Genomic DNA, 17,657 nt, shown 5'->3' with positions numbered 1-17,657 from the left:
CAGTTGAATGTGGCAAATGCTGTGACAGAAGACATGGGAGAAATAAAATGCCAAGATAACCAATACGGAGGATGGTTATGAGAACAGCTTCAAGGGAGACTTAAAAAAAATTGAACCTACCCTCCAGCCCACTGCATATGTAATACATATTCATCATGGAAACTTTGGAAAATTTAGGAGACAGTAGACATTTACCTATAATTATACCACACAGAATCATGTCCTACCTCCATTTAGATGATTTCCATTCAGCCTTTTCACTATGCACATTTTCATATAATTGAGAACATTCTGACTATACTACATCATATCCTGCTTTCTCACTTATTATATTTCATTGATTTACAACATTTGCATATGCATTATTTTTAAAGCTGCATAATACGTTTTAAAATACTAGTGCATTAGTTTTTATTTAAATATCACATGCATTCATTTATGAATCTTTATAGCCTATTTTCTATATATACATATTCAATGGACATGTACCTTTTTTTTTATAATATTGGGATCGTATTACTTCCACCTTTTCTGTTTTGCATTGTTTCTTCCATTCAACAATATCATGAACACTTTTCTGATGTATAGAATTAAAGGTTTTATTGTAAAATATAGTATGCATTAGAAAGAATATATTAAAAATGTAGAATTTAAGAAGAAAAACAAAGCAAATCTCCAGATTCTCTCCACCCAAAGAATTAGAACATTATCATAAGTCTAAAAGCCTCCTACATATAGGCCAAACATTCAAATTAACTTTAGGTTAAAGCATTTGTAATGTTTTAAAAAAAATTGATTACCCCTAAAACATACATTATTTAATCTTGTCTTCCTTCAAACATTAAATAAATAGAATAAAGATACATACACATGCTATATATGTAATGTGTGTACATAGGGGGGTGTGTGTGTGTGTGTGTATACACTCAGGATTCGCTTTTATTATTAAACATAACTTTGATGTGCATTCACGGTGCTACGTAAATGTAATTAGTCCCTTAATTTCCTTAAACAGGGTTCTGCAAACATATTTTCGTAAAGGACCAGTTAGTAAACATTCAGTCTTTGCAGTGCATTGATTACAAACACAGAAGAGGGCCGTAGTTTGCCCGCCCTGCTCCATAGTCCTTCATTCAATGCTCTGTAATACTCAATTGTGACAGTTTACTTCAATTTAAATGCTCTTTCTACTTTTGAATAACATTTGATTTGTTTCAGTTTGTCTTTAATTTTTTTTTTCTTAATGAACAAAGTTGCTATAAACTTCTTGTGTTTGTCTTTTGAATTTTTCTGGAGTAACTGTCTAATGGTGAAATTGCTGGTTCGTAGGACATGTTCACTTTCAACTTTAGCAGGTGATGTCAAACTATTTTCCAAAATAATTGTATCAATTTCAACTCTCTGGCCAGTAAGGAATTGAAGCTTCCACTGCTGTTTATCTGTGACAGTTTGGATTAGTTGCAAGCTGACGTGTACGGAATGGACTGTGGTCTTCTTTTGTGACCTGTGGTCTTCTTTTTCCCTGGCTAATAATGATGCTAAAAATCTATATACATGTTCATATGTCATTTGTGCTTCCTTTCATATCAGATTCCTTTAACGTTATTAATAGAGATAATGATCTATTAATATCTATTAATAGTTTTTTCTTTAATTTTCAGAATCCATTAGGTATGACTACTATATCTGTCATTTTTGCTGCAAATATCTTTTCCCTCTTTCTATTTTTCTTTTATTAAGATATATTTTGAAAAGTATAAGTTAAATTTTATGTGATAAAAGTTATCTTTTTATGTTTTCTATCTTGTTTAGGAAATTTTTAATTACCCCAAAGTTTAAAAATATTCTCATACATTGTCTTCTAAACATTTAATAGGGCTGTAGGGTATTTTGTGTTTTTTTAGATTTTTAATCCATTTAACATTGACTTTTTTTTTTTCTTTTCAGTTTTTGGCCAGGGCCGGGTTTGAACCCGCCACCTCCAGTATATGGGGTCGGTACCCTACTCCTTTAAGCCATAGGCTCTGCCCTGACATTGACTTTTTTATGGTCAAGCAAATCTAATTTCATTTCTTTTCTGTCTTAGTAACCAACTATTCCAATTGACTAGTCTGTGTTTTCCACCAGTTTGCAATGTGAGCCCTATGGGGAAGAATTGTTCTGCTTCAGAACTCTGTTTTCCTCCATTATTTGGATTGTTCATCCCTGTACAAAGGCCACACTTCCTTAATTATTATGGCCCTGTACCAGGTGACAATATTTGAAGGACAAATCCTCTCCATTTGTTTTTCTTCCTCAAGAGTTCTTGGTTATTCTTGCACTTCGTACTTTTTCAATATTAGGTATCAGTCTGGAAAATAGTCAGAAATAACCTATTTGAGATTCTGATTGCAATTCATTGAATCCACAGGCCAATTTTGGATTATTCATTAGAATCTTCATAATATTAGATTTTCCAAGGTATAAGCGTAACCACTTATTTCAGTTTTCTTTACTGAAAACCAATGGACTTGTAATGGGCTTTTCTTTACTTGTAACCAATGGACTTCATTGGTTCTTCATTAAGGTTTTGTAATTTTCACCATAAAGGATTTTAGTCATGGATGCTTTATAGTTTTGAAGCTATTATACAACAAAGTACTTTTAAATTTAATTCGCTATCCATTTGTCGAAGTACAGAAATGTATTAGATTTATATATACATAAGTTTTGTGTCAGAAAGCTTGCTAAAGTTTCTTAATTTATCAGTAGGTTTTGGATTTTCTGTGTACACAATTACTTCATCTGGAAAGCATGTCAGTTTTCCTTCTGCCTTCTCAATCCTTATATCTTTAATGTCTTTTTCTTGCCTTACTGGGCTGCCTGGAATATTCAATACAATGTTGAAGAGAAGTGGATAAAGAAGTCACCCTCATCTTCTTTTTAATCTTAAAGAGAATTCTTCAGTCTCTCACTGCTAAGCATGACGTTGGCTATAGAACTGCTGCACACACACCTCATCACCTTAGAGAAAATCTTCTATTCCTAGTTTACTAAGGGTTCTTATCAAAGTAGATACTGAATTTTTAAAATGCTTTTTTGGCAACTATTAAAATAGTCACATGACTTTTTTCTTAAAACAGTTTATTTGAAGAAATATATAATTGGACTGTTTAAATGTTAAACTAGCTTTGCATTCTGAAATAACACCAACGTAGTCAGGTATGCATTTTCCACATTGCTGGATTTGGTTTGAGAACACAGCCTTCCCTCAGGGTCCATGGGGAACTGGTTCCAGGATCTCCTGCAGACGCTCAAATCCCTGATGTAAAATAAAGAAGTATTTGCTTGTATCCTATGCACATGCTCCCCGTATATTTAAATAACTTCTAGCTTACTTATAAAACCTAATACAATGTAAATCTTATATAAATAGTTGTTACACTGTATTGTTTATGAAATAACAAGAAAAACAAATGAGTACAGATGCCTTTATTCCACATTTTTTTTTTTTTAAGACTCTCTTCGTTGCCCCTTTTTTTAAGGTCTCTCTTCGTTGCCCTCAGTAGAGTGCATCAGCACAGCTCACTGCAACCTCAAACTCTTGGCCTCAAAAGATCCTCTTGCCTCAGCCTGCCAAGTAGCTGAAACTACAGGCACAAGCCATAATGCCTGGCTGGTTTTATTTATTTATTTATTTTTTTTTTTTTTGAGGTCTTTGGCCAGGGCCAGGTTTGAACCCGCCACCTCTGGTATATTGGGCTGGTGCCCTCCTCCTTTGAGCCACAGGCACCGTCCACCTGGCTGTTTTTCTAGAGATGAGGTCTTGCTATGGCTCAGGCTGGTCTCAAACTCCTAAGCTCAGGCAATCCACCCACCTCAGCCTCACATAGTGCTAGGATATAGGCATAAGCCACCAGGCCTGGCCTTCGGCTTTAGTTTTTCTATATTTAGTAGAGACAGGGTCTCACTCTTGCTCAGGCTGATCTCAATCTCCTGAGCTCAAGCAATCCACATGCCTCAGCCGACCCAGAGTGCTGGGATTATAGGCACCTGCCACAACACCCAGGTAATTTTTCCATTTTTGGTAGAGAGGGGGTCTTACTTTTGCTCAGGCTGGTCTTGAACTCCTCAGCTCAGGCAATCCACCCGCCCCAGCCTCCCAGAGTGCTGGGAGAGTGCTAGGATTACAAGCGTGAGCCCCTGCACCCAGCTTTCTCAAATATTTTTGATCTATGATTGGTTGACTCCACGGATGCAGAACCCACAGATATGAAAGGCCAACTGCATTTTGTGGTGTCTTGGAGTTCAAGACAAGCCTGAGCAAGAGTGAAACCCCATCTCTACTAAAAAAAGAAAAATTAGCCAGGCTCTGTGGTGGCCACCCATAGTCCCAGGTACTTGGGAGGCTGAGGCAAGAGGATATCTTAAGCCTAAAAATTTGAAGTTGCTGTGAGCTATGATGAGGCCACGGCACTGTACCAAGGGAAGAGACTGAGAATCCCTCTCTAAGTAAATAAATAAATAAATAAGAATTTGACATCTATATATGTCAGTAAGATTGGTCTGTTAAGTTTGGTGTCAGTATAATTCTAGCTCCAGAAATGTGGTAAGGAAGTTATTTTTTTCTTTTTCTTTTATTTATTTTTTATTATTTTTTTTATTGTTAAATCATAGCTGTGTACATTAGTGCAATCGCCTGTACCCATAGTGTGTTTAGTGTAGGAATTACTTTATCCTTAAATGTTTTATATAATAACTCTTATTGGTAAAACTGTCTTGGCCTGTGGGTTTGTTCATGTATGGGTTTTAGGCACCCTTATTTCTTAAAATAGCTACAAGACTTTTCGTGTTTTCTCATTCTTGATTCAATATTGGCAAGTATTTTTTTCTACAAATGTACCTATAGCATAGAAATGAGAAAATGTGTTGTGATAAAGTTGTTCATGTGGTGACCTTTCATCCTTTGAATCTGAGATGTCTGTGTATGCCTTTATTAATTCATAATATAGTTTATGTTACTCTCATTCTTTTCATGGACAATTTTACTAACAGTTTACCTAAAGTTTATAAACTTTTACTTTCATGAATTTGTCTACATTTTGTCCTGCTTTTATACACGTTGCTGTTGGTTTTCTCTTTCTACTTTCTTTTTGCCCTTGCTCTTCTATTAACCTCGGAAGGGATGCTCAGCTTATTAATTTCCAGCCTCTTCTTTAACAAACAAGAATTTTAAACTATATATTTCCTTCTATTATGTTCTAAATGCATTGAACATGTTTTGGTATGTGATTCTTTTACTCTTATTTGGTTCTAAATACACATAAGAACCTCTGTAAGTTGACCACCCAAGGGACTGGCCCAGACTGGTCAGCGTACAGAGGTGGTCCACACAAGGACCTGGGTCTACTCTACAGACATGTACCTGTGGTGTGTGTCCAGTCTGTGAAAATTAGGCCGATTGCAGAGGTGATCAATGTAGGAAGGTGGTCAACTGTATTTTCTAATCTTCATTATGAGCTCTTCTTTGAATTTTAAGTTCGATTATCAAACATTTGCAATTTTTCAAGTTATCATTTTTGTGTGATCTTGTCTACATGATGGTCTGAGAATATGGTTATGTTTTAAGACAATCCAATTTAAAAAAATTTGGAAACAATTTCATAGGTCATAGATGATCATTTTTTAAATGACTCAGATGAGCATAAAAAGAATGCTTTACGTCAAAAAATGTTTTAAATGTTGCTCAAATATTGTGTGTCTTTATTTTTAATCCAAGAACTTAGTCTGCCATGTCCTTGAAGCATGAGAGAAGCTGATTCACTGAGTTTTGAGCTGGGCCTTTGCGGCACTGTGTCTTTAACCTGTGCTAGGCATTCAGGTGCAGGGTGGTCTTTGATGCTAAAAGATGGTGTTGACCTTCTCTTTGCCTTTTAGACCTGAGATCCCCAATGAAAGCAGCCAACCACACAGAGGTAAGGGAGTTTGTTTTCCAAGGTTTCTCCAATTTTCAGGAACATCAGCTCACACTCTTTGTGGTCTTTCTCACCCTGTACATCCTAACTCTGGCTGGCAATGTCGTCATTGTGACTATTATTCGTCTTGACAATCACCTGCACACCCCCATGTACTTCTTTTTAAGTGTTCTCTCCACTTCAGAGACTTTCTACTCTCTGGTCATTATCCCACGCATGCTTTCCAGCCTTGTAGGCTTGAGCCAATCCATCTCCCTGGAGGGATGTGGGGCTCAGCTCTTTTTCTTCCTTGGCTTTGCCATCACCAACTGCCTCCTGCTGGCAGCAATGGGGTATGATCGCTACGTGGCCATCTGCAACCCACTGCGCTATTCAATCATCATGACTTGGCGGGTCTGTGCCATGCTGGCATCCTCGGTCTGTGCCACAGGGTTCTCACTTTCCCTGGTTCAGGCTGTGGCCATTCTCAGACTGCCCTTTTGCAACTCACTGATTGAGCATTTCTTCTGTGATGTTCGACCTCTGTTAGACCTGGCCTGTGCCACCCCAATTTTTAATGATATTCTGACCTTAATTATCAGCCTCTTAGCCATCACAGTCCCTGCCACTTTCCTCTTCATCTCTTATATCCTCATTATTTCCACCATTCTCAAGATTGCCTCAGCTGAAGGCCGGAGGAAAACCTTTGCCACCTGCGCCTCCCACCTGACTGTGGTCATTATTCACTATGGCTGTGCTTCCATTGCCTACTTCAAGCCCAAGTCAGAGAACACCAAAGATCAGGATCAGTTAATCTCAGTGACTTACACTGTCATAACACCTTTACTAAACCCTGTTGTGTATAGTCTAAGAAATAAAGAAGTTCAGGATGCTCTGCGGAGAGTAGTGGGTAGGAAATCTCTTTCCTAAGATGGTAATCTCTGCCTGAATAATTGTATTTGCCTTCCAGATGGAAGCTTAAAGGTAAAGTTACAGAGCAAGGGTTTTGGGTGATCAGGGAAGTCTTGTGCATCACAGCCTGGGCCCAAGGAAAAAAGTAAAGTTGGGATCTGGCCTCGAGTAATTCAGTGTCATTTCCTCAACACCTTTGTTAACATAATGAAAACACAGTCACTTGAAAGACCTTACACAGACACCCACTGGCCCTACTCCAGAAGATAATTACAAGATCAAAATGTGATCCAATGTTCACATCAAGCTTAAATTTAAAGAGATCCATCCATTTTGCTGAAATACAACCCACATTAAAACCGTCCTTCAACAGAATCATCTTTTAACATGAATCGGATGCTTGAACAAGTGGTACTAGAAAGGCTATGCACAGGAATCCAGTTGCTTTATGTTTTAATAAGATAAGCAAAGCAAAAATAGTTATCTTTTAATACATGGGTTTGGAACGAACTGAAAACTTTCTAGAGAGAATATTGTCAAGCAACCCACTTCACAGTTCCTGTCATCCACACTGTGGACTCCAAATGAAAGAGAAGTAGGGGTGGGGGAACGGGAGAGAATTTGAGTGGAGAAGAATCCTAATCAGCGTATGACAGACGTGCGATTCTGGCCACAAGCACAGAGCTCAAGTAACCCCGTCTGATTCCCTGCTTCTGCCACAGACAAGCCACATGAAGGAGAAGGCCTAGTGGGGCTAAAAGCATTGCTTCCCCCATGGCAAGATAAACAACAGGGTCCGAGGAAGAGGGGGCTTCTCCAGGAGAACAGTACTGAAAAGTGCTATGAAATTAGCTAAGAAGAAAAAAAATTCGAAACATCTGAATTGGAGATTCCAGTGTTAGAAAAGTAAGGGAGAGAAAAACAAGGACAATGTTGGGGCTGAAAGGAGCAAAAAAAGAAAAGTTTAGAAGAAATCCTTCAGATGGGGTCTCCTTCGTAGGTTGTCATGAAGGCAAGGAGGGATAATTAAATGAAAATATGCAAGAGTCAACATAACACTCTACTGAAAAATTAGGTAATTTTGTTATCCCTGAAACACTGAACAAAGTCAACGGTAAGGGATTGTGACATGAAAACTTCCATAAAATTAAAGCAATGAAGTTAGAAATGGAATAATAAAAGACTGTTTACTGTTCCTCGCCGCAAAAAAAAAAAAAAAGAATCCCTTTGAATTTTATACTCAATTTGTGAGATGAAATAGGTGATAAGTAAAACAATAATGATTAACAGGTGCAAATACTGAGCAAATCAAAGTTGGAATCCTGAGATGTTTATAAAATGATGGAAAGACATGCATTAGCATATAGTCTTCTCATTGCAAAATATTGTTAAAATACAGAAATATCAAATAAAATGTGTAAACCGATTGTGAATTTTATAGGCTACGTATCAGGTGCATAAACAGGTAATTTTAAGAAAGCCCTGTAATCCAATCTACTTTGTAATTCTGAGCTCCTAATCTTCCTGACTTAAAAAAGTCACCTTGTCTTTTTTGTGTAAACTCAGGCAATTGAAAATTAAAAAGTTATGTTATGAGTAAAAACAATAAAATTCAAGCTTCTGCTCCTTTCCCTTCAACCACTTCTCCCTCATTATCCTTAAGGTGAATCAAGTTCTGCTCCAGTCTTGAAGTTTTCTGGAAGAGGATAAAACTCAACCCATGGTCATTTTCACCTCCTCACCCTGGATTCTATGGAGACATGGAACCTCCAGCAGCCCTCCTGTTGGCATTCACAGAGATAACTGGTCTTGCCATGCTCTTTAATCAGTGTGGTCCCTGCACTTTGTATTTTCCTCATGATCATTTTGAGGCTACTCTAGGTCTGCTGGCCCTCTCTCAGCTACTTCTTGGGGATATCTGGACATTCTTCTGTATCCTTGACCTGTATGGGAGTGAATAGGACTCTCTGAGATGTCATCAGCTGTCACCTGATTCCTCACTCACCTGTTTCTACTCTACTAGTATTAAACCTCCTCTAAAAGGCTTCTCTGGGAGGTGGGAGGCATTAGCCCCTTTGCTTTTTTTTTTTAGATAGAGCCTCAAGCTGTCACTCTGGATAGGGTGCTGTGGCATCACTGTTCACGGCAACCTCCAACTCCTGGGCTTAAGAAATTCTCTTGCCTCAACCTCCCTAGTAGCTGGGACTACAGGCACTCACCACAATGCGCAGCTATTTTTTTTTTTGGTTGTAGTTGTCATTGTCGTTTTGCAGGCCCAAGGTGGATTCAAACCCACCAGCTCTGGTGTATGTGGCTGGAGCCTTAGCCTCTTGAGCTACAGGTGCAGAGCCCTGATCTGCTTTTTTCAGATTCTCCTTCCCCACATCAGGGTCTACCTGAGGTAGGACTGAGATTAGGCCTTCCACAATATCTAACTATGGGGCTGTTTCCTACAAAGGCCGAATGCCTTTATTCTTCTTTTAGCAAAAAAACAAAATTAACAACAATAAAAAAAAATAAAGCAACCAAAAAGAAAAATCTCTGAATTCTTCCCAACTCTATAATGTACATTATACATTTCACACACATAGTGCTTTAGCCCATAGGCTTTTGATATTCAAATCATTCTTTGTAAACCAAAAATGACTTTTCTCTCCAGAAAAGTTTGCTAAACTTAAAAACTATTTGAGCTTTTTATATAAATATTTCAGTTATGAATTTAAAAAAAGATCTTTTTGAAATACACTTGACTTTTTTTTTCTGGATTATCCTTCCCTAAGGCAAATAAATGTCCCCTGGAACAATGCAGAATAAAAACAACCGCTTTAAAAAGAGGAAGAAACTTCAGTTTATGTCTTATTATGCCACAATATTTCTTCCTAGAGTATATTTTTTGTGAAAATTCAGAAAACATTTACTTGTCATTTGGGACCTACAAGAAAAATATCTTTGTCATAAATTGACTCCCCTAAATAGAAAATTTCTATTTAAAAAGTACGGCTCTCAAATAATAGGCAAGTCTTATCTCCTTAGACTGAAGGATAAATAAATATATAAAGAAAATATTGACAGATTTGAAGGGAAAAGTTGACAGTGAAACAATAATTATAACTCCATTTTCAATAAAGAATAGAACATCTAGATACAAAATCAATTAAAAAAAAGGTGACTTGTTTAGAACTAGAGAATACTCACTCTTCTCAAATGAACATGGAATGTTCTCTAGAATAGATCAAATGTTAGATCACAATATAGTGAGACTCTGTCTCAAACAAACAAAAAATAAAAAACAGGTAAAGAGGGAACTGACCTCAACAAAGTAGAGGCTATTTATTAAAAAACCCACAAATAATATCATAACCAATAGGGAACAACAGAACTTTTCCTAGAAAAATACAAAGTAAGGATACTCACTCTTGCTACTCTTTTATAGAGCAGTTAGATAAAAGAAAGAAATAAAAGGCATCCAAATTAGAAAAGGACAGAAAAAATTATCTCTGTTTGCAGATGACATGATCTGCTATCTAGAAAACACTAATAACTCCATAAAAGAATAAAGAAATGGTTAGAACTAATAAACAAATTCACTGAAGTTGAAGGATACACATTCAACATAAAAAATCAGTAGCATTTATTTAAAAATCCAAAAAAGAGGGCGGCGCCTGTGGCTCAGTGAGTAGGGCGCTGGCCCCATATGCCGAGGGTGGCGGGTTCAAACCCAGCCCCGGCCAAACTGCAACAAAAAAATAGCCGGGTGTTGTGGCGGGCGCCTGTAGTCCCTGCTGCTTGGGAGGCTGAGGCAAGAGAATCGCGTAAGCCCAAGAGTTAGAGGTTGCTGTGAGCCGTGTGACGCCACGGCACTCTACCCGAGGGCGGTACAGTGAGACTCTGTCTCTACAAAAAAAAAAAAATCCAAAAAAGAAATTTTAAAAACCTTATTTATAATGATGTTAAAAAGAATAAAATACTTTGTTTTTTTAACCTAATTTTTATTAAATCACAACTGTATACATTCATGGGGCACAATGTGATGATTTGATGTACAATGTGGAATGCTTAAATCAAACTAATTAACATAACCATCACCTCACTTACTTGTTTTTTATAGTAAGAAATTTATAATATGCTCTTAGTTGTTTGGAAATGTACCCTTGCCCTAGGTACATAAGGTGAGATTCCACCAAATACCCTCCTTCCATTTGCCCTCCCTCCTCCCCACCCCTTTCTCCTCTCCCCTCTGGGCTATCTTTGTGTTTTATCATTCGTATGAATGTGTACGTGTCTATATATTCGTTTCATAATAGTACTGAGTACATTGGATACTTTTTTTCCCCATTCTTGAGATACTTTACTAAGAAGAATATGTTCCAGCTTCATCCAGGTAAACATAAAACACATAAAGTGTTCATCTTTTTTATGGCTGCATAATATTACATGGTATTCATATACCACAATTTGTTTATCCATTTGTGGGTTGATGGGCATTTAGGCTGCTTCCACAACTTCGCTATTAGGAATTGGGCTGCAATAAACATTCTGATGCAAATGTCTTTGTTGTAAAATGATTTTTGTTCATCTGGGTAGATACCTAGTAATGATATTGCAGGATCAAACAGTAAGTCAACAGTAAGTCAACTTTTAGTAAGTCAACAGTAAGTCAACTTTTAGTTTTAGTTCCTTGAGAATTCTCTAAACCTCTTTTCATAAAGGCTGTATTAGTTTGCAATACCACCAGCAGTGTAAAAGAGTTCCTTAAAATATTTCAGAATAAATTTAACCAAAGAGGTAAAAGACCTGTATACTGAAAACTATAAAACACTGATGGAAGAAATTAAAGAAGACACAAATAAATAGAAAGACATTCCATATTCAAGGATTGGAAGAATTGAAATTATTAAAATGTCCATACTACCCAAAGGGATCTATATATTTAATGCAATCCCTATCAAAATACCAAAGGCATTATTCACATAATTTTTTTTAAATTCTAAAATTTGTATGGCCCCACAAAGAATTCCAAATAGCCAAAGTAATCTTGACAAAAAAGAAAAAAGTTGGCAGTACCTCACATCCTAATTTCAAATTACATTGCAATGTTACAAAAATCAAACAGGTACAAGCACAAAAACAGACACATAGGCCAATGGAACAGGATCAGCAGCCCAGAAATAACCCCACAAATATAAGATTCAACGAGTCTTCAACAATGCACCAAGAATATACAATGGATAAAGAAAAATCTCTTCAACAAATGGTGTTGAGGATGTGGGATATCCATATGCCAGGAAAAAAAAAAAAAGGAAATTGAATCCTTATTTTTCCCTGTGCACAAAACCAACACAAAATAGATTAAAGACTTAAATGCAAGATGTGGAACCATAAAAACTTCTGGAAGAAAACACAGGGAAAAGCTCCTTGACATTGATTTTGGTAACTATTTGTGGGGAGAGGGGTTATGACACAAAAAACAGCATGTAACAAAAGCAAAAATAAATAACTGAGACGATATTAAACTAAAAAGCTTCAATAGAGCAAAAGAAAAAACAAAATGGAAAAGTAACATATATTGAGAGAAAATATTTTCGAAGTGTGTATCTGATAGGAGTTAATATTCAAAATATACTTTAAAACTCATACAACTCAATAGCAAAAGAAAAAAAAACTAATAATCCAATTATAATAAAAAATGGGCAAAGGACCTGAATAGACATTTTCCTAAAGAAGACATACAAATGTCTAAGGTGTATGAAAAGGTGGTCAAGATCTAATCATCAGAGTAATGCAAAGCAAAAGCATGATGAGACATCGCTTCACACCTGTTAGGATGACTATTATTAAGATGACAAAAGATAATAAGTGTTAATGAGGATGTGGAGCAAAGAAAATTCTTGTATATGGTTGATGGGAATGAAAATTTGTATGCCTGTTATGGAAAACAATATGGAGTTTCCTCAAAATATTAGAAATATAAGTACCATATTATCTAGCAATTCCAATTCTGGTTATAAATTCAAAGAAAATGAAATCAGTATTTCAAAGAGATGTCTGCATCCCATGTTCTTTACAGCACTATTTACTGTAGCCAAGATATGGAGACAACCTATGCCCCATCGCGAATAAATAGACAAAGAAAATATGGTGTTCCATAAAAGGGAGGAATTCCTACCACTTAGGACAACACAAATGAACCTGGTGGACATGATGCTAAAAGGAAAAAGTCAGACAGGAGAAAGAAAAATATTGCATGACTTGCTTTTATATGAAATCTAATAAAGTTGAATTTACAGAAGTAGAGAATAGAATGGTGGTCACCAAGATAGGGAGCTGAAGATGGGAAAGTGTTAATCAAAGGGTACAAAATTTCAATTAATGTAAAATGAAAAAATTCTGAAGCTCTAAGCCACAGCATAGTGACTATGGTTAATAATATTGTCTGTATACTTGAAAATTGCTAAAAGAATAGATCTTAAATGTTCTCAGCCCCCCAAAATCAGCTGTGTGACATGTTATAGATTAATCATACAATGTACATGTATATCAAAACATGAAGTTCCACATCTTAAATGTAGAGCTTTTATTATTTTTAATTTAGAAAAGAAGCAGTGAACAAAACAATGTTCCTTCTGTCATGGAACATATATTCAAAGAAGAGCATGGTTGATTTAAAAAGTAAATAAGGAATATGTACTTATTTGGGAAAGTGATAAATGCTCTGAGGAAGAAAAAGCAAAAGAGGACAAAAGGAGAGTCACTTCTAGCTGCAGGAGGCAACAGTTCATTGAGGTAGGCTGGTCAGGAAATGCTTCTCCAAGAAGGTGGCATTTAAGCAGGACAATGACGGAAGTGAGACAGTGAGTGAACCATACGAGAATCAATGGGAAGAGACTTCCAGGCTGAGATGAGACCAAGGGAAAGGTGCTGAGAGGTGTTAATCTTGGCATATGTGGAAGAACAAAACAAAACAAACAAACAAACAAAAAAAAAAAAAGCAATCCCGTGTGCTGGAGAATGGTAGCCAAGTGGACTAAGGGGAGGTCCAGATCATGGTTTCATAAGTTATAGTACAGACTTCGAATTCTATTCTTTTTTTTTTTTTTTTTGGCCAGGGCTGGGTTTGAACCTGCCACCTCTGGCATATGGGACCGGCACCCTACTCCTTGAGCCACAGGTGCCACCCTTCAAATTCTATTCTAAGAGGAAAGGACAGCCACCTTGTAGAGACTCCTGAGCAAGGGGATTACTTGGTCTAACTTATACATTAAAATCGTTACTCTGGTTATTATCAGATAGAAGATTAACCCCAGGAACCAAAGGGGAAGTAGGGAAAAATAAGTCAGCACATTGTTGTTATGGCTGCTTAGAACAAGGTATGTACCTTTGAGTGTACAGTTGAACAGTTCAATTCGGGATGTGTTATATTTGAAATACTAAGTAAATATTCTTGTAGACATAATGCGCTAATTGTTGACTACCTATACAATTTTGGAGAATGGGTAAGAAGCATGAACTGGAGAGTTAAGTTTAGTTATTATTTAAAGCTGAAAGAGGTAGAGATGGCTAGACTGTAAGTGTGAATATAGAAGTAGTCCATGGCTACATTGCAATGCTCCATCCTAAGGGACTGTGAAAAAGAGGAAATAGAAAGGATATTAGGAAGAAAAAACAAAGAGAATGAGAAGTATGAAAGGCTGCATGAAAAAAGGTTGTCAAGAAGGAGAAGAAATTGATCAACCAGGTAGAATGCTACCAATATGCCTTGCACGATAAACTGCAATTGACAATTAGATTTGGAAATATGGAATATTTAGTCACCTTGACAAATTCTGTGTTAGTAGAGTACTGGTGATAAAAGCCATCTATGAGTGAATGGTAGAGGAATTGAAGAAAATGTCATTCTTTCAAAGACTTTGCTGTAGAAGGGAGCAAATGAATGGTCCTATAGCTGGAGAGGGATGTGAATGAAATAAAGAAGCTTGATATTGATTGTTTTTATCTTTGTTTGCTAGCATAAGAGAAATTAGAATAAATACATTTGTAAATGAAAGTTACCTAATACAAATGTAATGATTCAAAGGAGATAAGGGAGAACTGCTGAAGCCACGTCCTAAGTAAGAAGAGAGACTGGGATTCCACGTACAAGAGAGTAGATTGCCTTGTAGAAGCTCATGGACCGCTCAGCCCCAGTGAGAGCACAGAGGCCTCAGCATTTAGGCATAGATGCACAGAGTTGGGTAGATGTGCTGGTGGGAATATGTGGAAGATCTCCAAATTGTTTTGAATTCTTGGTAAGATAAAAAATAAAGTCAGCTGCTAAAAATGAAGAGTAAGGGAAAACCTTTGGAATGGTAAGGTAGAAAAGACTGCGTGAACGATGTCAAAGAGGGTGAGAGTGAGAATGGTAGTCAGGAAATAAATTAGAGTGGCTCAGCAACATCAATGACCCACTTAGTGTTCAATGTCATGAATTTTAATTAGGGCTAGGGATCATAATAATATAAGTTTTCCCAGTGAAGTTTAGCTTGGTGTGTGCTCTGTACAAGAGGAAAATTTGATTTAACCAAGCATGGCATTGAACCAGGTAAAATTGGGGCATGCAAATTGAAGGAGATTGCAAGACAATAATTAAAAAGATAGTGTGTGGAATTTTAACAGGGTAGGGAGGAAAGGGAAGACAGCAGGGAAGATGAACACAAGAGACTTTGAAAATGGCAGAAGCAAACGATATAGAATGTAAGACTTTGTAAGCTGAGGAATTATTGGGGGAATTAGCTGGAAAAATAAGAAGTGATAAAAATAATACCTCTTTTTGGAAAATACAGAGAAAGAAGATATCTTATATCTTGAGATATGAAACAGATCAGATATATTGAAATAAAAAATGTACAAATTCTATATGGAGGATATTTTGAAACTCTACAGAAACATAGAAAACAAACATTTTAAAGCTTACTTTGGATTGAGAGCTTCAGCTTTACAAAGTCTGAAGATGATGAATCACCCTAAATTTCTATGAATACTATGGGAAACCAATGAGAAGAACTAAGAAAGAACAATGTGGGGAAAATCTAACATGATAGCATTAGGTGGTAATAGTATGAGACATTTTCACCATCCGATGTATGATGTTGAGATGATGGACTAGTTATATTGGTAATAAAAAATGTATATCCTACTTGGTTTTAAGAAGTAAAGTCAGACCTCTGTATCTGTGGGGTTCGGTAGTCATGGATTCAACCAACTGCAGATCAAAAATATTCAGAAAAAAATGATTGTATGTGCTGGACAACCTTTGTTTTCCTTGTCATTATGCCTTAACTATAGTATCATCACTATTTACACGGCATTTACATTGGATTAGGGATTGTAAGTAACCTAGAGATGAGAAAGTATATGGGAGCATGTGTGTAGGTTATATGCAAATACTACACCATTTTCTATAAGGGATTTGAGCTTCTGTGGATTTTGTTATCCACAGGGCATCCTGGAACCAATCCCATGGATACAAAGGGGTGACTATACACCTAATTTTGTTTCTTACAACCAAATAGATTCCAGATTAATCAAATGTTGAAGCATAAGAAGTATAGAAGGTAGCATGGGTACTTTTCAAAAATAATCCTGGAGTTAAGAAGTCTCTTTTAAGCACTAATCAAAATGCAAAAACAATAAAGTTTGATATCAAGAGATGAATATAACACTGGCAAAATTTCAAATAAACACATCCAATAAAAATGATAAATGGAATAAAAATATTTGCAACATGTATGATAAAATGCACATTTTCTTATCATGGAACTCTCATAATAAAAGGACAACTAACAATATGAAAAATGAACAAGATATGTAAATGGACAGTCACAGCAAATGAAGAACGAATGGCTAATAAACATGAAAAGACACTCAGCCTCATTTGTAATTAAAGACATAAAAATTCAAAGGAAGAAATAAACCATTTTATCTATCAGTTTGCTAAATTCTTAAAGAGTTGGTCACACCTCTGATTAATGAAAGTGTGGGTGAGACAGTAGAATGGATAAAAAAAACATTGTGGTATAGTCACATAATGGAATACTATAAGGCAGTTAGGAATTACAACTCTTTCTAGGTCTTAGAAGTTTAACCTTGAATTTTAAAAAGAAGCAAGTCTTAGAACATTGTATACAGTATAACATTTTATAAAGCTCAAAATACATGTAACTAAACAATGTATTGTTTAAAATAGATATACATATGCAGTAAAGGTATCAAAACACATTTAATAATAATAAATGTAAAAATTAAAATAATAGTAACCATTGGTAGGGGGGAGGGGTGCAATGTGAAGAGATAGGGAGAGAGGAAAAATGAGAAATACAAAAGCATAGCTCTGGAGTTGAGTGACAGGCTCCCAATGTTTATTTTGCTGTTGTGCTTCACAGTTTACACAGTGTTTTGTAAGCATTAAGTGTTATATTAAAAATCATAAAGAAATAATATATTTTTTAAATAAAGAAAAAATATACTCTGGGAGGCCGAGGTGTGTGAGTTGCTTGAGCTCAGCAGTTCCAGACCAGACTGAGTAAGAGTGAGATCCTGTCTCTGCTAAACACAGAAAAATTAGCTGGGCATTGTGGCAGGTGCCTGTAGTCTGAGTCAGGAAGATTGCTTGAGCCCAAGAGTTTGAGGTTGCTCTGAGCTGTGATGATGCCATGGCACTCTACCCAGGGTGACAGAATGAGACTTGGTCTAAATAAATAAATATTTAAAAAAATATAATAACATATACCAAGCCTACATGTGGACTAATAGACAGTGACTTCTTTTTTTTTTTTA

General features: G+C 36.3%; 1 protein-coding gene across 1 annotated transcript; it reads left to right on the top strand.

Annotated features, from left to right (window-relative positions):
- Positions 1 to 5,930: 5,930 nt before the first annotated feature.
- On the top strand, positions 5,931 to 6,863 carry LOC128597397 (olfactory receptor 10J1-like). Its single transcript, XM_053607750.1, has one exon. The coding sequence runs from the start codon at positions 5,931 to 5,933 to the stop codon at positions 6,861 to 6,863; it is 933 nt and encodes a 310-aa protein (XP_053463725.1).
- Positions 6,864 to 17,657: the final 10,794 nt, after the last annotated feature.

The sequence above is a fragment of the Nycticebus coucang genome, chromosome 10 (assembly GCF_027406575.1).
Source record: "Nycticebus coucang isolate mNycCou1 chromosome 10, mNycCou1.pri, whole genome shotgun sequence".
NCBI classification, from domain to species: Eukaryota; Metazoa; Chordata; class Mammalia; order Primates; family Lorisidae; genus Nycticebus; species Nycticebus coucang.
Note: the sequence above shows the minus strand (reverse complement) of the source record. Positions and strands in the feature narration are given on the sequence as shown.